The sequence below is a fragment of the Leptopilina heterotoma genome, unplaced genomic scaffold (genome assembly GCF_015476425.1).
Source record: "Leptopilina heterotoma isolate Lh14 unplaced genomic scaffold, ASM1547642v1 Lhet_397, whole genome shotgun sequence".
Taxonomy (NCBI): Eukaryota; Metazoa; Arthropoda; class Insecta; order Hymenoptera; family Figitidae; genus Leptopilina; species Leptopilina heterotoma.
The window spans coordinates 48,369-71,779 of NW_025111062.1; the positions used below are offsets into that span (position 1 = coordinate 48,369).

Consider the following 23,411-nt stretch of genomic DNA (forward strand, 5'->3'; position numbering starts at 1 on the left):
TCGCGAAAAAGTCACGAAAAAGAAAAAAAAAAGATGCGAGAAAACTTTTCTCGAGGAAGAACGTGCGTCGCACAATCGATGTATTTTTTTCTCTCTCTCTCATCATTTTCTCGCAAACGTATATTTTTATAGTTGTCAATCGCAAAGAAAAATAAAAAAAAAAAAAAAAAGAAATTTTAACTCGGGTTTTTTATTTTTTTTCTTTACATATATGCGCACGAGAGACACAATATACACACAAAAACACACACATACATGTAATGTACTTGTGAATATGCATGTAGATATAAACATGTAGAAAATATATATTAAATATTAAAGAAAAATTTTTTTTATAGATTTGTGTACATACAGTAATAATTTTTGCATGTAAAGTGTCGAAAAAAAATTATTTTCTCTTTTTTTTAACAAAGAATAATGAAAAAATAAAAAATGAAGAAAGAAACAAAAGGACGTACACAAATTTATAAAAAGTAAAATTAAAATGAGCTTATTAGTATATCCTACAGGTACAATACGAAAAAAAAGAAAAAAATTTTTAATTAATAATTTAATAATTGAATTTAACAATTTTCTCTTTTTGCAAAGAAATGAATGCAATAAAAATTGTATTTTTTCTGAAAAAAAAAAAAAATTGGGTGGTTTTAAGTTGAGAACACCTGAGCAGTGTGGGAAGATGCGCGCGCCGCTTGTCAGTGGTAGTGGGGACTTCCCCCACTCCGCCCGCCCCGGCCTCAAAGAGACCAATAACTTTTAATATAAATACTGTTAAAAAATTAATAGCAGTAAAATAAAAAGTTTTTCTAAATTAATACAGTAAAATAAAATTATTTTCTAAATGAATGAGGAAAAAAAAATTTTATTAATAAATACAGTAAAATAATATTTTATCTAAAAAGAATGTTTCAAATAAATAAATACATATTTTTTCTAGAAAAAAATGTTTCGAAGAAATAAACACACTAAAATAATAATAATTTTTTATAAATGAACACAGTGAAATAAAATTAGTTTCTAAACAAAAAAAAGTAAAATAAAATTAGTTTCAAAATAAATACAGTAAAATAAAATTTTTTTCTCCTAAATTAACATTTTTTTTCGTATTGCACCTACGTATGATAAAATTGTCTATATGTACCTAAATGTTAAAATAATACCGTTAAGTTATTTTTTTTTTTTTATTTACAAGGTCTTATATGTACATGTATTTTTACATGTATACATACAATCATCAATACATAAAAAAAATACACCACGAAGAGTCAAAAGTAACCAACGTAGAAACGATAATAAAAAAAGTAATGAAAAGTAAAATAAAATGCCAACGAACAAAATGAATAATATAGGGTTTTCAAAAAAAAATGAGAAAAAAAGAGTTAATGGGGTTTTTATATACACACAAATTCTTGCATGTTGCATTATACACGCTATCGCTAACGAAATACTCAAGGAAGGAAAGTAAAACTTTCTTCCTTAACATTGTTTTTAATTTTTTTTTTTTTTTTTTTTTTTTTAAGTGTGTTTGTGAAACAATAAGATTTAATAGTCCGAAATTTACGAAAGTGAAGTACTTTAGAAAAAATGAAACAAAAAAATCAGAAGAAAAACCATTTAACAAAATTAATTTCTCTCACTTAGTCCACTTTGTACTTTTTCCAAAAAAAAAAATGTTTTCTTTTAATCCCAATGAAAGTTGGACATGTTCCTGCTCTCTGACTGCAAATTTCTATATTGAACAAAAGAAAAAATATCACTAAAAATTATTAATTTTTTTCATTAGAAGAAAATAGAAAATTTTAGATTTACTTTTTCAAAAATCAAAAAAAAATTTCTCTTTTCTCTAAATTCAGATTAGTAAAAGTGTTTATTAATTTGAATCAGAAATTGACTTTTTGCTTTTGAATTAATATAATTTTGCTAATAAATAGTACTTTCTACTAATTTATTAGTAAAATTTACTAATTCAAAACCAAAAATTAATATTATATTATTATAATATAATAGTGATTATAATACAATATTTAGAATATAATATAGTGTAAAGTACAATGTAATATAATTTTAATAATTATTATTATTTATGTTATTAGCAATATTTATTTTATTATATTTATTTATTATTTATTTTATTTATAAATTTATGACCTAATTTTAATTATTAATAGAAAGAAATAAAATATTTTTCCCTTTGGAAAAATACAAATTCTTTTTCTGTACAAAAAAAGTCATAAACTTGAAATATAAACAGAGAAATAAAATAAAGATAAATAATCTTAAACTGAAAAGAGAAAATAGGGTTAAAAAAGAGAAAAAAAAGTGGAAAAAAAAGTAGAAAAAATAAAAGATTCATAGAAAGCAAACAAAAGAAACACAGGAAGTTGTTTAGCTTTCCTGGTAGAGAGTTCAATAATAGAGTTTTGCGAGGGCAGGAACAACCCTACTTTGCATCCGTCAATTTACTCGTTCTATCCATATTTTCCCAAATGCAAATGTGTGTATGTGTGTATATATATATAGATATATATATATTTATGCACAAACCAGGTTTGCCTCCTTCGACGGATATAGATTGAATTTCTGCGTATCTGTAATGCTCTTTACAAAACCACCACGTGCGTGCACCGTTAATGTACATGTATACTGTATAGCTTTTAAGTAAGTGTATTATGCTCTCTGAGAGAACATGCTCTAAGCTCTTCACCCTGGCGAAAGGAACCTACGTTTGCTTGTCTCATTTCCTATAAACCCATTTTTTTAACACGCCATTCACACTACTACTACTAATACTACTACTAGTACTACTAAAAAGAATACACCGAATAGCTGATTTTTACCCCTATTTATAAAGAAGAGAAATACAATTTGATTTTTGTAGTAAGCTGACCGATAGTGACTGCAGTTGATGCAGATTTTTAATACAAATTATTATTTGCATTATTATTGGCAAAAAAGCGAGCAAAAAAGTACCATTAATGATGCCTACATTGTTACTAGTACTAATACTGATTCATCATCACGGATACCATCATACGGATATCATCCATATTGTTGACAACAACATTGATACGGATTTTGACCCAAATTATCTGTACCAAAAGATACAGTACCAAAATGCTGTATTACTTACAAAAAAATTGCTACCAATACAGATTGTAACAAACATTATCATCCAGGTTGTTGACAACAACATTGATACGGATTTTGACCCAAATTATCTGTACCAAAAGATACAGTACCAAAATGCTGTATTACTTACAAAAAAATTGCTACCAATACAGATTGTAACAAACATTATCATCCAGGTTGTTGACAACAACATTGATACGGATTTTGACCCAAATTATCTGTACCAAAAGATACAGTACCAAAATGCTGTATTACTTACAAAAAAATTGCTACCAATACAGATTGTAACAAACATTATCATCCAGGTTGTTGACAACAACATTGATACGGATTTTGACCCAAATTATTTGAACCAAAAGGTACAGTTAGTAATTGCTATTAGTTACTTAAAAAAATTGCTACCAACACAGATTGTAACAAACATTATCATCCGGATTGTTGACAACAACATTAACTTGGATTTTGACCCAAATTATTTGTACCAAAAGATGCAGTACCAAGATGCTATCAATTACTTACAAAAAATCAAAAATTGCTACCAATACAGATTGTATTAGCAGCAATTTAGACATTACTTACTGTACCTTTTGGTACATGTAATTTTGGTCAAAATCTGTATCAATGTTGTTGTCAACAATACGGATGATAACGTCTGTTACAATCAGTATTGTTGACAACATTGATACAGATTTTGACCAAAATTACTTGTACCAAAAGGTGCAGTAAGTAATTGTCTAAATTGCTGCTAATACAGATTGTAACAAACAATTTACATCCGTATTGTTGACACCAGTATTAATGCTGATTTTGATCCAAATTTTATTTCCCAATACCAATAGTATTGGGTATACTTTTGGTATACCTAATTTTTATTCTTATCAGATATTAGTATTAGTTCCAATTTTATCAACACTTCTGGTACCTAAAATTCACTATTGTTGTCAACAGTATTTAATCAGTATTAACTGATTAAATTTAAATTTAATTTTAGATAAAGGATGATGATACCATCATTACCGATCAGTATAAAAAAGAACAACAAATTTTGAATAAAAATTGATAGATTGCTTTTTAGTTTCCAGTGTGTTTGAATTATAAAGGATATATAAGTAAAATTTACAATCTAGCATGATTCTTGGTCAATCAACTACTTAATTTCTTGTATTTCTTTTCTTTTTTTATGAAAACAATTTTTTTTTTTTAATAAGCCTGTCTCTCCTATAAAATCCCTACACTCTATTGTTTTCCACACTATACCAAATCCAAAAGTACAATGTATAGATTATTGCCTGTACATCGTGACAGTTTCGGCACGTGCTATGACCGCTAAAAAAAACACTCGCTAGCATTAGTCTATTTGGCAGAAACGTGCTACCGTGGTTTTTCAAATCGATTTATCATATATTCCTCGTATGATAAATCTACATTTCTGATTAATACCACGAAAAAAAAATTTTTAATTCAAATTCACTTAATTTCAATTTATTTAAATTGTACATATAACAGCTTCTATCAAAATCAAAGATTCTTTTATAATTGTTTAGTCAAAACAATTTAAAAACAATTCAAAGCAATTCAAAATAATTTTAAACAATTCAAAACATTGAAAAACATTTTAAAACAATTAAAATTAATTGAAAACAATTAGGATCAATTGAAAATAATTGAAAACTATTGAAAACTATTGGAAACATTTTAAAACAATTAAAATCAATTGAAAACAATTAAAATGAATTGCAAATAATTAAAATCAATTGAAAACAATTAAAAGCTATTAAAAACAATTGAAAAACAAACTAAAACAAGAAACGAATAAAATTTGTTAACTATTTTTTCAAATTGTTTATAAAACAATTAAAAAATAATTTTACTGAAGTTAATTTTTAAAAATTTTCACAGTAAACTTAAATTCTAAATCTTAATAGTGACTGGTTTCGATTTATTTATTTTTCTTATAAAAATTCACAACCTCCTGACTAATTAAAAGTATTTTTTTTCAATTCTAAATCTACGATTTTTTTGTGGAATTAATCAGAAAAATATCAAGGTTGTCGTACCTTTTGTCAAAATTTTTGAAAATTTCGAAAGTTTTTTCACACTGATATACAAATTATTAACTCTCCTAATGACAATTATATTAATTATATTATAATTAAATTTTCAATATAAGAGAAGAATTATAAATTTATTCGAATATTAAAATTTCATTTCACGTCACAATGTCTGCTGGTTCCTTTTTTTTTAAATAAAATTCTTATTAAGAAAATAATTTTCGAAACGTTAAATTAAATTTTTCATAATTTAAATTATTCCTTTAAAGTTGAATTTAGAAAGAAAAAGGATTTTAAATAAAATTCGAAATTTGAAAATACATCAAAGCTACAAAGTATAGAAATATAAATATAAAATAAAAATATAAATTATAAATAGAATTTTCAAAAGTGGACGAAAACTACCAGCCTTGATAACAGCTTTTATCAAAAATACTTTTCTTCTTATTAAAACGGTTTTAACAAAAAGCAAACATTATTATTATTTATAAATATATTAATATTTATGAATAATATCATAAAGTATAAAAATAAATTTATTTTTATACTTTATGATATTACTCATAAATATTAATGTCAATATTAATTATTAAATAATTAAATTAAACATTTTTAGTTAATTTGCCTACATTGCATGCCAGTGTTTGCAAATTTAATCCATACGATCAAATTTCGACAAAATAAAATATTTTTTGTTTAAAAAATTCCAATAAATCGAAAATTAAGTGATTTATCAACTAACCATTATTGAGCCAAGTTTGGCACAATATAAAGTTGAAAAAATTTTTCAAAATTCTTAAGAAACTAAAACGCTAGTTTAAAAAAAAAATTTTTTTTTAAATTAAAAATTTTTTTTTTTTAAATTACAGAATTGGCGCAAAACTGGCACAATCATGGCAACTCTCAAAATTTGTAAATAAAATTTGTAATACATTGCAATCAAATTTTTAAATTATAAAACAAAAAAAAAAACAAAACAAAAAAACAAAAAAAAAAAAACGAAAGGAAAGGAAAAGTTTTTTGATATCAGTTGTTCCATTTAATTGTAGTTAGCTATCCACGGTGCATGTTTGTCCTCGCCTTTAAAATAAAAAAAAGTAGACTACCGATACCTTATCTTTAAAAAAAAAAAAAAAAACTACACATTGTCACCTTGATCAAACAGTTGTACCTAATAATTTTTGTGGGTTGGGACCTTAAAACCTAAATTTTGTTGTATATGTATATAGCGTGTTTCCAAGTATTTTTGCCCCCACCCCAGTTTATTTTTTGCCACCCCCCCTTATCACTCCATAGATAGAGTGCCATGCCATGCCATGCGTGTTCGCTCTTGCTGTAGGTATGTCGCGAGTTTCAACGCGGGGCGTGCAAACGCGGCGAGACGGAGTGCCGGTTTGCGCACCCCCTCGAGACGGTGCAGGCGAACGAGGACGGCTCTGTGACGGTCTGCATGGACGCTGTCAAGGGCCGATGCAATCGGGACCCCTGCCGCTATTTCCACCCCCCTCTGCACCTTCAAGCCCACATTAAGGCCACACAATCTCGGGCTAGCATTGCGGTAATGCATTCTCTCTCTCTCTCTCTCTCTCTGAATCTTTTTCACTCTCTTTCTCTCTTACTCTCTCTGTCTATTTCTGTTTATTTTTTGCCTATTTGTCTTTGTCTTTTCTTCTCTATTTAAAACCTCCTTGTTTATACTGACTATTTTCATTTTTTTTTTTTTTTTTTTTTTTTTTATTATTAGAACTTTTGAATTCTTTTTTATCCTGTTCCTTGTTATTTTAACCTTGTAGGATTATATTGATTTTTTTTAATTTTTGTTATTCTCGGTGTAAAAAATGTTGGGTGCCTAACCCATTTAGTCCCAAGTGTCCGTTTTTATTCTTCACATTTGCACTTAGCATTTTCGAAAATGGTGGGCTAAAAATAATTTGCACACCTTGTTTCTTATGTATTTTTTCGTCCTCTTTCAGAATCTGCAAGAAAATTTAACTTATGACTTAATAATTAAAAGTTATTATATAAAAAAAAAAAAAAAAAACCGTAAAAGACTTTAAAAGGTCAGTGAACACTATCATCAATATTATTAAAAAACGGTTCGAAAATAAAATTAATAAAGTTATGATTGTTTAAACAAAAAAACACCAAATTTTTTGGTTTTTCTTTCATTAAAACTATATTTTCGATTGAAAAAACGCTTCAGAAAAAATTTGGACCGACAAAATATGTTAACAACAATTGAATATGAAAAAAATAGTTTTTTCTTTTAATATCCTATTTTCTATAGGGTTCATATATCTTGAAACTTAAATTTACATCTAAATATTTTTAACAAAGTTGTAAACAATTCTTGTAAACAAATTATTTATTTTCAGTAAATTGAAGGTAAAGTGCTGGTATTGGCAGTACTCTCACATAGAAAAATAACATCGAAAAAAGGATATTAAAAGAAAAAACTACTTTTTTATATTCAATTGTTGTTAAAATGTAATTTGTTTACAACAATTGTTTATAACTTTATGGAAAAATATTAGTAGGTAAATTAAATGTTCAAGATTCATTAATCCTATGGAAAAAAAATTGTAAAGGAAAAAACGAAATTTTTACATGTTTACTTATTTTTAATTTGAAATTTATTTATAACAATTGTTTATAAAGTTGTTAAATAATTGTAGTCAATAGTTTTCACCTCAAAGATTCATTAAGAGAACAGTAAAAAAAAGTCGGTGGAAGAAAATACTATTTTTCAGCTTCAATTATTATCAATTCTTAATTTGTTTATAACATTGTTAAATAATAATATTAAACAATTTTTATCATCAATATTCATTGCAACTATCAAAATAAGAGCGATATGTAAACAAGAAATTTTTTTTTTAATATTTTAGTAATTTGTGATGAGAAAATGTGTCTAGAATTTATTTTTCTGACTATTCAAAATTTTAGATATTTTGTCGACCATTTTTAAGCCGCCATTTTGAATTTCGAAAAAATTAAAATTTCTAGCAATGCTTAAATGAAAGGTCATAATACATTTTTGGTCGCGATATTTTGTCAGTCCAAATTTTTCCTGAAGCGATTTCCAAACGAAAATATAGTTTTAATGAAAGAAAAACCAAAAAATAATTTTTTTTTTGTCTAAATAATCATAACTTTTAATCCTTAAGTCAAAAGTTAAATTTTCTTGCAGATTCTGAAAGAGGACGAAAAAATACATCAGAAATGTAAATTGTAAATGTAAATTGATGATTTGAATCAAATAAATTTTTTTCAGTGTTTTATTTATTTATTTGTTTGTTTACTACTATTGTTTTTGTAACTAAATTTTTTTTATGTATTATTTTTACCGTTTTGATTCTAAATTCCTAAATTTTTTTATATTTTGCTCCCTTCCTTTTTCCTTTTTGGTTTATTGTTTCATTACTCCTTTTTCCCCTATTTTTTCCAATGTTCTTTTTTCCTACTATTTTTTTCTTTACTCTATTTATCTCCACTTTTTTTTCCTCCACTATTTCTTGTCTTCACCCTACTAATTTTTTCCTACTATTTTTTATCTTTGTTATTTTTACCCTATTATTTTTTATCCCTACTATTTTTTCCCCTACTATTTTTTATCCCAACTATTTTTTATCCCAAGTATTTTTCCACTAATATTTTTTTCCTACTATTTTTCCCCTATTATTTTTATCCCTAGTATTTTCCCCCTACTATTTTTTATCCCTACTACGATTTATTCCTACTACTTTTTCCCGACTATTTTTCTTCTTTTCTCTTCTTCACTAATTTTAACCCTGTCTTTTGTCTCCATTTTTATTCTTTCTCTTTCTCTCTCTTTTCTCTAAAAAAATTTTGTTATCTCCTCTAAGAGAACAATACAGACCTGAAAATTTGGAAAAACTATTTAAAAAAAAAATTCATTATGAATGAAAATTAAAAATTTTTTATTTCTATAAACATACTTGTTTGCTTGTCAATTTGCCTCTAATCATATCGGTGAAAAAAAAAAAAAAAAATTCCAAAAAGGTCTGTCTCATTCTTTTATCGAGACTCGTGTTTTCTCTTAACTTCCCCCCCCCCCTCTTTCTTTCTAACCTACTTCTCCTTTTCTCATCATCCTTGCCTGAAACTTAATTAGTTTTCTCACCCGGGGGACATTTCCCTTGAGATGACTCGAGAGCCATCGATGAAATTGGCTTCTGATATCCTTTGCAATTCGTTCTTAGATTCCCTGGTTTCCTTCCTCACTCTTTTTTCGTTGAGCAATGGAAACTTGAGGAAACTCAAGATCCTGGAATCTGCGCAAAATGATTCTTGATTTGATAGGGAAGCAAAAAAAAAAAATAAAAGAAAAGTAAAAGCATTCTTTAACACTTTTCATATTTCAATTTTTCTTCATTGTATGCAAATAAAAAACAAGTACTTTAACTCTTGACAAATTTTTTTTTTTATTTTTATAATAATATAATATAATAATTAATAATAACAATTATTATTATTTATAAATAATTACTTATTAATTAATAATTAATTATAATAATTATTACCTAATTAATAAGTTTTAATTAATTAATTGCAATTATCATTAATAATTACTTATTAATTAGTAATTATATTTGTATAATTAATAATAATTATTATTATTTATAAATGAAAAAAATCATTTTTGGTATCAAAATTGAAAGTTTCAGGCAAAGATGAATATTTTTCCAAAATCCAAAAAATCCTGTAGTGTATTTTCGACTTTATAAATCTTTATCTCTACTTCTCTTCTCTTAATTTATTTTCATCTAACCTATTTCCTTGGGTTTGCTTCTAAGAAGCTTTTAATATCTGCTGCGCTGCTTTTTGCCAATCGTCGAAGAATTTTTTTCTAAATGACGGCCCTTTTTTCAAAAAAATACTTTTATTTATAAAAAATATGTACTTATACAATATTGTTTATGAAAATTTATAAATTTTTAAACATTCAGATCGAAATTGGCTAAGCGTTGCGCAGTAGTAATGCCGACGTAATTATACTGATAAACGTTGTTGACAAAAATTAAACTCACGTGGCAATTTTTTTTTTTTAATAAAAAATACATATTTTTTATTCTGTAAATTAAAAACATTTTTTATTCTCTAAATTAAAAATTTTATTTTTCGTTTTATGTCGTTCTAATTTTAAAATAAAAAACTATTTTTCTATGTAGTATTGGAACGAGAAATGTTGATTAATTTTATTGTTGAGTTTCAATATTACTTTTTTAATTTCGAGTTTCAATAACAATATTAATTTTACTGTTGAGTTTAAAAAAAAAAATTGTTAAGAAAATAATGCGAAATGGAGAGTTGAGTTTTGTGAGTGGCTGACGCTTCCCTCACCAGGGCGACCGGCTCGCAGCGAGTGGCTGACGCTTCTCCCACTGCGTGCCACGGAGCGCACTGACTGGATGACGCTTTCCCCACTACGCGACCCGTCTACGCCCACTTTCAAAATTATCGCCTCACCATTAGCAGAATTCTTCTAATTCGCACAATTTTTTTCCATTCTATTTAATTTTATTCCTTCTTTTACTATTTTATTATTATTTACTATTTTATTCATTTCATTTACTGTTTTATTATTATTTACTATTTTATTTATTTCATTTACTGTTTTATTATTATTAATTATTTTAATTTATCTCTCATTATTTTATTTATTTGTTTTACTGTTTTATTATTATTTTTTTTTTTTAAGGCAAAGGAAATTTTTTTTGCGAACAATAAGAAAAAAAAAATCTTTAATCTAAGAAAGATGAGAATAACAATTTATCAGTATGATTACTGCGGCTATAATGTTGAATTGATTTCTCCAAATATTTTGTATATTTATGATTTAAAATCTTTTTTTTTTTTTTTTTTTTTTTTGAAAAAAAAAGAGTTGCGAACTCTTCACTTTATACCAGTTTGTCGCTTTTGTGTTTGTCTCCATCTATTATCCTGTTTGATTCGTAACAGCCGTGATTGTAGTGTGTAGTGAGTAGAAAAACAACAGCCAGTTATCTTTTTTATCATCACCGTCACCACTGTTCTATTTTCTCTCTTTCTAGCAGCCTATCGCAGCTATCCAGGTGCAATTACCTAGTCGCAATACACCAATCACCTGACCGGTTTATCTAGATTATATATATCTCTCTCTATATATATTTAATACTTTATCTCGCAATAGACTGTCACACTTCACTTTCTTTATTCAAGAGACAATTTACTATTAAAGAAAAAAAAAAAAAAAAATTAAATATAAACTGAAAACAATGGAAAATGATTAAAATGCTTCGTAAATTAACGAAAGAAAATTAAAAGAAAACCGTGATTATATATAAAAAAAAACTTGAAAAATTTTTGAAAATGGTCTCTTAGTAAATGGAGTAAAGTGACGATTGCTAAACTAAATAAAAAGTAGTGAATACCTTTTTTCATAAATACACACCAACCTGCTGACAAGCTGTGCTGCACGAACCCCGGCTATCAACCCTGCTGCTGTTTGCTGCCCCTCCACACAAGCGCTACACTCAAGCTCTGTAAAATAATTTTTAAAAAATGACCCAAAGTGGGTTCTTTTATGGGTGTCGTGGGTAAATAGTAAAATATGTAAATGTATTCTACTTGTCAAAAAAGAAAAATCGTCTCGTGTTTCGCTTTCTCGTCAAAAAAAAAAAAAAAAAAAAAATTACCTACAAACGGAGAATTATTTTTTTTTCCAATTGGCTATTCTTATCAATCGCTGTGTCTCACTTTTTAAACCCCCCTTTATTTTTTGTTTCATCCAATTGGCACTGAATCTTTCCTATTTAGGAAAAAAAAATTCGTCTTCTTTAGGGAAATATTCTTATTTTTATGTAATTGGTACAATTATTTTTATGCAATTGATACAATTTTTTTGTGCAACTTTTTATGAATTTATTTATAAATTATTTTATAGAATTTTATGCTATTTTATACACAATCTTTTATGTAGTTATTTTAGTATAAAAGCATTTTTTTTTTTTTTTTTTTTTTAATAATAATATTAAGAAAGAAGTATTTTCACTTATTATTTTTGTTGTGTGACAAAATAATTATGTGTCTAGCAAAGAGGAATGTTTAAAAGAAAAAAATTCTTTTGCAGAATTATTTATTTTACTGTAAATTTAAAAAAAAAATTAATTTCAGAAGATAGCATATTTTTTGGTTATTTTGCATTTTTCGAATCTTTCATTTATACTTTTAATTATTAAAATTTACAATTATCCTAATTTATAATTGTAATTGTAACAATTTATAATTCTAATTATTATTGTTTGTAATTAATGAAAATTTAATTAAAAATTTTGTTTCCATATTTTCATAATTCAAAAGGATAAAGAAATATATTTGTAGGCACAAGATATCAAAAACTAGTTTTTCGAAGAAATAATAAAAAAAAATATTTTATTTATCTTTTTCTATTTTTTTTTTACGGTTATGAAGTTTTTCCTTTAATGAGACACCATTATTCGTAAATCGAGACACAGCATCGAGTTCTTTTTTTATATTTTGAATACTCCAAAAATAAAAAAAAAGAAGGTGAAACGATCATATTGGCAAGAAACTCTCTCTCTCTATCTTTCTCTCTCTCGATATAAGAACTTTGAAGTTTCAAAATTTGTTTCTACCACGGTATACACTGCACTCGAGACACTGTATACTCGAAAGACACGACTTACTTTTTTTGGTCGGCCGATATCCGGGAGAAACATTTTCAGCGACATCGCCCAGAACTCTCTCTCTCTCTCTATCTCTCTCAGAAGTCTACGGCCACACTCTAGGAAACAAGGGGAGGAAAACTCACGGATTGCGGCAGACCAGCTTGTTAGCAGGGAAGTTTCGTTCTCTATAAGTGCTTTTCAATTCCAACAGGGTGCCATTCACTATTTATTGCCATTAAAACTTCATTCCTTGTGAATACGACAAAAAAAAAAAAAAAAAAAAAAGAGGAGAAAATAACAATCAATTTTTACCCCCTTTCCTCCAATACTGCCAGGGTGCGTAATTTTAATGTATAATTTTTTTAAAATTTATAGAAAAAATTATAATCAATAATAAAAATTCAATTAGGAGAAAAATGGACATTTTTTTTAATAGTAAAAATAAGCTCTGCCCACGTGTAGGCGGAGCTACGAAACGCCCCCCAAAACTAAGCTCCGCCCACTTTTTTACGCCCCGCCCACTTTTTTACGCCCCGCCCATTTTTTCAATCTTTTGACCCGAAAATTCAAAATAAAGAACATTGTTTCAAATCACACTATTTATATTCTAAATTGAAATATTTCATTTTCTCCAGAAAAATAATCTCCGCCCACAGTGTAGGCGGAGCAACAAAACGCCTCGCCCATTTTTAAATGTTTCGACCCTGAAAATTGAAAATACAAAATAGATATTATTTTTTAAGTTACATTATTTAAATTCTAAATCAAAATATTTTATTTTCTTTCTTAAATTAGAACAAAAAGAGGAAAGAAATAAACTCCGCCCACATTGTAGGCGGAGCAATGAATTGCCCCGCCCATTTTTAATTGTTTCGACTCTAAAAATTCACAATTCAAAATAGAAAATAATTTTTATCGCCTTATTTAAATTTTAAATACCCAAAAATTTTATATTTTTCTATATTAAATTAGAAAACAAAAGACAGAGAAAAATAGAGAACTAATTAAAATTCTTATATTGCTTTTTAAATTTATGCACTTAATTAATTGAAAAGAAAAGTTTACGCACCTTCGCTGTTTTTGAAAGAGTAAGTAATGTTATTTTTTTTTCTCATTTACACCCCCCCCCCTCGCCCCCCTCTTTACATTTGTAAATCAATACCACAATCTAAAAGCACTCTTTGGGATTGCAACGTCACTCCTGAATGTTTGTCAGTGTAAATATACACACGAAGCCGCGAACAAGTAAACAATTTAATTCTTACAAAAACAATTTAAAAAAAAAAATTTTTTTTTATACAACTATTTTTTATTTCACGCATACTATACTCAATCGGATTCAAAGGACACGATTACATACATATACTACACACATACAGTGACTTCAAAACTGACAGCGCAACACTAAAGAGAAAAAAAAATCTGATGTATAATATATAATTTTTTTTTTCTGTTATTAATTTCAGGAAGAGGCATAAATTTTCTTTTTGAAATTTATTAATGAAAATTAACGAAATTCAAGAATGGAAAAAATTTTCTTTTTTTTAGTAAATGACGAATTTTATCAACTTCAAAGGTGATGCTGTTATATTTACAATTTTTTTATTTAACCGAAATATAAATGATGATAAAATAATTATTTTACTAATTTATTGCAGATTTACTAGTCAGAAATGCCAGCCAAATAAAGCGACTTTCAAGTGGACTTGGGTCGCTGGATTCTATAAATTTTTTTTTTTTTGACGTTTAAATGAATTTGTTTTATGATTTTCTAGTTTAGGAATGATTTTTTTAGTATAGAAAAAATATTGAATGATTTTTAAAAAAGAATTCTTCTCTGTTTCCATGTTTTTTTTTTGTTTTCAGTCAACGCTTCCATTGCAACCTCGGATGATAATGATGACAATAATATTCTTAATAATGATAAATTATAAAAATTATAATTTAATTATAATTTCAAAAATGCTATTTTTGGAAATAATAATAATATTAGTAATTAATATTACTGGTAATATTAATTAATATTAATATTACTATTATTAATATTTATTTTATTATTATTAATATGAATATTCACATTAATATTAATAATTTATAATAATTTACAATGATTTATATAATTTTTAATGATTTACAATAATTTATGATAATTTACAATAGTTTAATAATAATTTAATAATATTTAAATGCCAGTCATTATTCGTAGTTATTAACGGTTCCAAGTTTCCTCAAAAGTAATGCGTCGCTCGCACCAAAATGTCCCAATTCGGTCGTAGAGAACACAATAATTCTTTTTTTTGTGACCTTAAAATAATGTCAAAATATTATCTTCTTTTTTGTTTCTTCGCTTGCTTTTAATTTTTAGCGTCAGCTTCTTTTTCAATAGAAACGCATTTTACTTTCGTGAGCAAAGTAGGAACCAACTTTTTCTTGTCATATTTATTTGGCCACATAATATTCCAAAATATGATTATTTACTAAAATAATTACACACACGTGTCTTGCATTTCCATCCAAACGTAATTTTTCTTTTCAACAAAAATTTTTCTCCTTCGAAAAAATAAAAAAAAACCGCTCGGGTCTTGAAATAAAAAACAGAATATCAACTTGGGGATTCCCAGCAATTTTTAGTTCGAGACGCCACCGCCAGTGGTGGGATTCCCAAAATTATAGTTCAAGACGCCAACGCTAGGATTCTAAAAGTTGTTGAATTTTTAGTTTCAAGGCGATTCAGATTTTTTACTGTTACAAAACAAAATTTTCGCAAATTGGATTGAGATGCAAAATATAACGAGTGTTAATATTAAAATTATTATTATAGTTTTTAAGACCTTTTTTCAAAAAAAAAAAAAAAAAAACTGTCTGCCTAACGTAGCCTCAACTTGTCTTTTTTTCTTTTTTTGATTTTTATCTTGCCCTCTCGCCTGACGATGCTTCATGCTTGCTGAAAAAAAACAAAAACCTTGGTGCGCTTCGCTACCTGCCAAAAAAAAAATAAATATATATTAACGCACGCCGAAAAAAACCAAAAACAAACTATGGATTAAAATTCTTCAACATCGATGATCAAAAAAAAAATCGAAAAACAAAATCAGACGACAGCAATGCCAACCAGTGTCCAAGGAATTGGCGCCATGACTGGTGGAGTATCAGCAATACCAACCAACACTATTCCAGGAGGACTTCAGAACGCCAATATGGCGGGACTTGAACTTGGCAAGAAACGGATGCGCGACTCCAATGATGATCTGCTAATGGTACCACGGCTTATGCATGAACTACACACTTTCCCTTTTATTTTATTTTTTTTAATTTTCTTTTGTAGTCAGGAAACTCGGAAAAACTGTTTTCAATTTCATCCATTTTTCCATTATTATTATTATACCTTTCTATTCATGGTTGTGGAAATTCTTTTCATTTTTCATTTCTTTTAATTCTTTTTTTCAATGAACACTGATTTTATTTTTTCAAACTAATTCATATTGGTAATTAATAATAACAATAATTATTATTAGTAACCTAATTTTTAAAACAATTAATTTTCGTACTAATTGTACGGAAGGCACCGTCTTTATTTTTTTAAATAAATAAATAAATAATTAACTAATAATAATAATAACAATAACAAATGATTCTATTAATAATAATAACTATAAATAAATAATAAACTAATAATAAGTCTAACAATAAAAAAAATAAAAATAAAAAATAATCTAGAGTTGCTTAACCAACGCGATTTTTACGTCAGGATGTAATTGCTTTAACAAAATTAAATTTTTTTATAAATGCTAATGAATAAAAACAAATTAATGACTTCGGAAGGAAATAAATCTAATGGAATTTTTGCTAAGTACCAAATAATATAATAAAAAAAATTCGTATAGTAAAAGTAATGTAAAGAATATAAAATCGAATAATAATAAATAATCGATTAATATAATAAATTTATTCGTATGGTGTAAAAGTAAGAACAATGTTATTAATTTTATTATTTAAAAAAAAATTGCTAATATTAAAAATATTTTAAAGATAATAAACATAGTAAAAAATAAAAACAAAATAATAATAAACACTAGAATAATTTAAAAAAATCTATTTCCAAGGGAAAAATTTCCACAACCATTTATTTAAATGCCGACGCCCTTTTAAATTTTTTTAAACTATAACATTTTTATATTTTTATTTTATTGTTTTAATTTTGTTTTTCGAAACCTGTTTTTGAAGCATTTTGCAATAAAAGGTGAACTATTTTTGTTTTTTTTATAAATGAAAATAGGAAAAGTTGAATTGTATTTACATGGTCTTTTCCTTTTCGTTCCAACTGACTTGTTAGTTTCAAGTTTAAATCAAATTAGCTTCGATCGATTAAATTCCCAATTTTCAGAGATACGTGCAACAGTTCTCGAGTTTCCTGTGCAGTAAATACGATTAAGTTACAGATACCTATAGTTTACTGCGATTGTGAATACACTGCCGAGCGCGCTTAGAGCTCTAGCTCCTGTTATTTCTTTGTCATGTCTAACGAAACAGAACCGTTAAACCACGCGTCGCTATTGGATTTTATCATTTCAAAAACAGAGCAGAATGAAAATAAATGAAAATAATAAAAATACAACATAAAAAAAAAGAATTTGTAAAATCGAATAAAAAGAAATTATTCGAAAATAACTGGAAAGAATTTATTCTCAATTTTTCTATTTAGAGAAATTTAAAATTTAATTAAAACTAAATTTATCTAATTTAAAGAAATTCGAAATTTTTATTTTAAAAATTAATTCATTTCAATTACTTAATTTAATTTTTAAAAAAAATGTTAGTGACTTGACCGTTACCTTTAATTATAAAGAACGGAAAAATATGAGAGAATTGTTTTCTCTGGAAGTGGGGGGACTAGAGACCGGACCACATCTCCCATTGGATGATGAGCGGAGAGGGGGAACGCTGGGCGGAGCAAACGGTCACTGACCTTCCCCCTCCCTGCGCTCTTCTCGCTTCTTAACTCGCTTGATTTAAAAATTTAAAAGAAAATTAAATTTAAAAAATTATTTTATTTATTTTAAAAAAATTCCCAGTTTTCAATTTGGAAAAAAAATGGAAAACATAACTATAATTAAATATTTTATAATTATTAGTAATTATTTAATTTAAAAAAAAAACTTTAAATAATACTTTTGCGTACTATTAATAAATTATTAACTAAAATGAAAATAGATTAATAAAATCCTAGTGACTCGTGGTTATTGAAATAATAATATGAGACGGTTCAGTTTTCGTAATATTCGTATAATATCTATTTTGCATCATGTGACACGACACCATTGGCTTTCTTCAGAAACAAGCGCAAAAATTCTTTCATATATCTTCTTTTTAAAAAATATATATATTTTTAAATACCAAAAAAAAAATATATATATTCGCTTCTTTCTGTTCGTCCATTGCGATGTTGTCCGTTCGGAGCTTACGCCTCGTAATGTATTTATAGATCGCTTTACCAATCTTTTATTTTCACAAAATATTTTTAAGTCCATCAGTAGCAATGAATTCTTAACAACAGTTTTTTAATAATAATCAAAATAATAATAACTGTAAATAAATAAATAATAACAATTAGAATTCCTTGCTACTGATGTGCCATATAAATTTATCGTTAATTCCTTTTTGGCAATTCTTTGGTCGATATTATTAAATTAATTAATCAAATTTTCCAATGATCGACCATTGCAATTATATCGTAAAATACACTTTTATTAAATCTTTCGACCATTTTTTTCATTTAATTATTAAATTTAAAATTGACTTTTAAAATTGAATTTTAAAAATAAAATTAAGAAATTAAACTCAAAAAATAAAAATTAAAAACTTTTACGTACTAAATAGTTATAAATAATAACAGAAATAATATTAATAATCATAAAAGTATTTTTACGACATAAATTGCAAAATATACTATTGTAATTCTGATTATTATGATCGATACCTCTTTTATTTGGAAGAAAATTTTATTTCTTTAATTCAATGTTAATTATTTAATTGAATTTAAGTGAATTTGAAATTTACCAGTGTTTATGTCGATGGAATGGAAATCTAGAAAATTTCGTAACATTTAAAAACTGATTTTTAGTTTTATTTTTGAAAAAACTGAATTTCAAAGAATTGGATGATTTTTCGTTCATAGAGATTTTCAAGTTCAATTTATTGTATATTTAAATCAATAAATTATTTTTAATATTACAATTATAAATTATAATTAATTATAAAATAATAATTGTTATTATAATTATACTTACAATTATAATTTATCATAATATTATAAATTTATAACTCGAAAAAAAAATTTCATCTCCAATTTTTATGAATTAAATATTTTCATATTTCGTCGATGTAAATATTGTTAACATATCAATATTCATTAGGATGAAGAGGAACCGATCTTGGTAATTTGATCCGTATAATTCTCAGCTTGCGCCGATGATGCATGTTGTGCTTTCGCGACCCCGAGGTGATGGTGCAACGTCATCTCCTCGACACTCGGAATGATGACCGAGTGTTTTTTTTTATTATTTTTATTTTTTTTTCTCAAAATAGAAATTCAGTGATATCACCAAACTGGCCTTTAAAAATCGATTTATTTTTTTCTTTGTTTGTTTGTTAACAGCCACTATTCATTCACTAAAAAAAAAAATTACGTCGTGTTCACAAAAAAAAAATCTAAAAAAACGCACTGTAGATCGCTTACACACTCGCTACCATTTCTCTTTCATCGAAAAACACAATTTCTTTCATTGCTATTTCTAAAAAAAAAAAAAAAAAAAAAACAGCAATTTCACGAGGCACGCCTATTATTTAGTTTTTTGCAAATTCATTTTTTTGTGTGTATATATTTTTAAAGGGAGGGGGGAGGATATCCAATCGAGACCAAAAAACGTATCAAAATTTTGCTTTGCAACTATTTTGATACATTTTTTGTCTCAATTTGAAAACAAAATTTGAAAAACTTTTGGGGAAAATAGATGAAACGGTTTTATGAGAGGAAAATAAAATTAAATGTGGATTCTAGCAAAATTGGGGATTTTTTGAATAAAGTTTAAAGTTCCACCAATAGAAGGTGAGGGAGACTCAATGAAGGCGGGTCCAGAGTGGGAGTGGGGGGCGCTGGGCGGAGCGAGTACTTTCCCCCTCCACGCGCTCTCGGTCCAATCACTTCCTGCCTCGTTGGTCTCTCTCCCCTTCCACTGACGGAACGACAAATCTTTTCTCCGAATAAGAATTCATTTCGGGTAATTTTTTTTTTAAAACGTGTGTGTTGCGTTTGTTTACTAACCAAACTCGCGCTTTTCAAAATAAAAACGCACTTCCTTGTGTCAGTCTATAACTCATTCGTTCTAATAAGTCCTTTAGAAATCGATCATCTACACTTTCTTTGCCTTATCAAAAAATTGTCTCTTATAATTCGCGTTCTTTCCAAAGCTTTTATTTTTGAGTAGCTTTCTTGCATCTCGTCGCAGCTTCTAACTTTAATTTCTTTCGTTTCTCTTTATTTGCTTTCTCGGATTAAAAAAAAATAGTCGAAGCAATTTTTTTTTACAACGGGACATTTTAATTTCTTTTTATGATTTAAAAATTGATATACCTGCTAAATGTGAATCTTATTTTTGTTTCACCCAAAAGAGTGAGGATTAAGGTTTCTTTTTTGTCGATTCATTATTTTCCTTGGAAAACTTTTGGCCTCGTTAAACTTTTTCATACACGCCAATGACACAGCACAGAAAGAAAAAAAAATTACGGGAATATAAAATTTGAAATAATCACGCGCACTTTTCAATGGCTGGTTTTTCTGACATTTTTTGCAAAAAAAAAAAGAAAACAAAGGGAGAATTTACAGTTGCATATACAAGAAGGATCGTCGCTTGGGAAACGTCGCTGCAAGCTGCGTCATCGGCACAACAATAACTCCAATAAAAAAAAATTAAATATAAAATGCCCTTCAAAAATTAAATTTTTGTAGCCATGTCCTGAAAAACAAGTTGAAACACGAAACTGTCTTTGTTGCAGATGGACATGAAGTCTGTCGGGTCGTTCTACTACGAGAACTTTGTAAGTGCAGAAACAACAGAATATTTGAAAAAAAACAATCCCCTTGGGTCAAAATAATGTTTCTTTTTTTTAATAAAGACGTGACAAGGAGGAAAATTCTCTTTTCAAAAAACTAGGTTTATTTGAAGAAAACTAATGGTAATGTTAAACTCTTTTTTGGTAATTACAGGCCTTCCCAGGAATGGTTCCGTACAAACGTCCGGCGGGCGACAAGTCCGGCGTACCGGTTTATCAGCCAACCGGTGCGACGACCTATCAGCAGTTAATGCAGCTTCAGCAGCCCTTCGTGCCTGTGTCATGTGAGTACACTGGAACGCCACCCCTACCCGCCCAATCCTCAAATCATCAATCGGTTCAAAACACAATACAAAATCAAGCAGCGGCGGTGAACGCCGACACCAATGGTCACGGGCTCCTTCTGGATCCCAACAATCCGCCACCGCCGCCGCCCGCCTCAGTGGCAACGAGCGGCGACAAAAACACAACCTCAAATCACGACACCGACACAACACAAACAACAAATCCCGAATTGAATCACACAAATGCGTCGCATCAATTGGCCCTACCAGCGCCGCCCATGAGTCCCATGACATCAATGTCCGGTTTGACCTCCGTCCCAAGTGTCGTCGTCAGCATGAATCCAATGGTCTCAGTCGCCACGTCCATGGCCAATTACACAATGGCCAACATGGCGAACCTCAATGTTCTCAGCTCCCTCGGTATGGCGCCATCACTAAGTCTCGATCCCGCCACACTTGCCAAAGAGGTAGCGCAAAAAAATTACGCCAAGGCTCTAAAACTCTCCCAAGCCACTCAACAGTCCTACGCGATGAATCCTCTAAACGCATTAAATTACACCGGTGTTTCACTCAATAAACAAGCATTATCAGTGGCAAATCATCATCATCATCATGCGGGAATGCCGGGTGCCGCTGCACCTAGACAAGTCGTGTCTGGCCTTGCTGGTATTGGTGGCGGTCTCACATCCCCCCTCCAAGCTGGAATACTATCCTATCCGCGTGCTCCGGCGAGCGCCACCTTCAATCCTTATTCATTGATTAGGCAACCGCCGATGCTCCATACGAGTCCCTATATGCAGACATCCTTGCCTACTATGCAAACGGCCGCTACTGTTCAATCACCTTATTTGCAAAGTCATTACGCGGCAATGCTGCCAGGTGTCGCTGGCAATCCGGGATTCGCCACTGCGGGACTTCAGGCAATGCCACAAATGCAAACCGCTAGTCCAGCGACTATTGCGGCTCAACCGCAGGTCGCCATGCCTGCCAGTAGCGGTGTTATTATGCAGCCCTATAAGAAAATGAAGACCACTTAAATTCTTTGCGTCAGTGTTTTTTTTTCGTTTCGTTTTCGAATTTTTGCGGGAAAAGAGAGGCTCTCTTTTTCAGGGTTTACAAAATATGGTTCCTTGCCTAGGATCTCAGATTCTTTACTCTACTTATTAGTTTTCTTGTTTGGTACTATTTGGTACTACTGGTATTGTTCGGTATTCCTAGTAGTATTCGATACTCCTAGTAGTATTCGGTATTACTAGTAGTATTCTGTACTCCTAGTAGTAATCGGTATTACTAGTACTATTCGGTATTCCTAGTAGTATTCGGTATTACTAGTACTATTCGGTATTCCTAGTAGTATTTGGTACTCCTAGTAGTATTCAGTATTACTAGTACTATTCGGTATTCCTAGTAGTATTCGGTATACCTAGTAGTATTGAGTATTCCTAGCAGTGTTCGTTATTACTAGTATTACTCGGTATTACTTGTACTATTCGGTATTCCTGGTAGTATTCGGTATTCCTAGTACTATTCGGTAACCATCAAGAACTAGTTTATTTTTAGCTATACTTTTAACACTAGTGGTCAAATGTGATTTTTAAATTGTCGATTTTTTACGATTAATAAATTTTTAAGATTGTCGATTACTAGAAATAAATTTGTATAAAGTAAAAAAGGGTCAATGTCCAAGAAAAGGAAACTAAGGAACAAGAAACTTTCAAAAAAATTCGATTTTTAGTTTTGAAAATGAAACTTTAGTTGTTAGTTGTAATGGCCCGGTGGGTTAGGTGAGCGACTGCTGAAACAGCGTCGAGGGTTCGATTCTTCTCAAAAGAGTTTTTTTTTCAGTAAAGTTTTTTACTGACTCAACTGGGTAGTCGATTTTTTACTCGATTAACTTTAACTATCGCTTTGTTTTAACAATAAAAAAGAAAGAAAAAGAAAAAATATTGTTTTTCGAAAAATGGTTCCATTTTTAACAATACAAGAACAATTTTCAAGATTGTTCACTATAAATAAGAAACTGGGAAAGAAAAAAAAGACCAATGTACAAAAAAAGAAACTTTCGAGAAAATTCAATTTTTTCTTTTGAAATTAAAAAATCGTAGTTAATAGTTGAAATGGCGCGATTGGTTAAGTCATCGACTGCTGTA

At 28.3% G+C, this 23,411-nt stretch overlaps 1 protein-coding gene across 3 annotated transcripts in view; it reads left to right on the plus strand.

The window, feature by feature from the left end:
- The window catches only part of LOC122506164, a 39,211-nt gene extending 16,030 nt beyond the window's left edge, over positions 1-23,181 (plus strand). Inside the window, exons 3-5 of one of the 3 annotated variants that reach the window (XM_043618196.1) lie at positions 6,517-6,735; positions 20,921-20,962; positions 21,132-23,181. In XM_043618196.1, coding sequence (XP_043474131.1) covers positions 6,517-6,735; positions 20,921-20,962; positions 21,132-22,298 — 1,428 coding nt within the window. In that variant the 3' untranslated portion in view covers positions 22,299-23,181. The remainder of the gene's footprint in view (positions 1-6,516; positions 6,736-20,920; positions 20,963-21,131) is intronic. The other 2 variants (XM_043618197.1, XM_043618198.1) reach the window with 2 other exon arrangements.
- Positions 23,182-23,411: the final 230 nt, after the last annotated feature.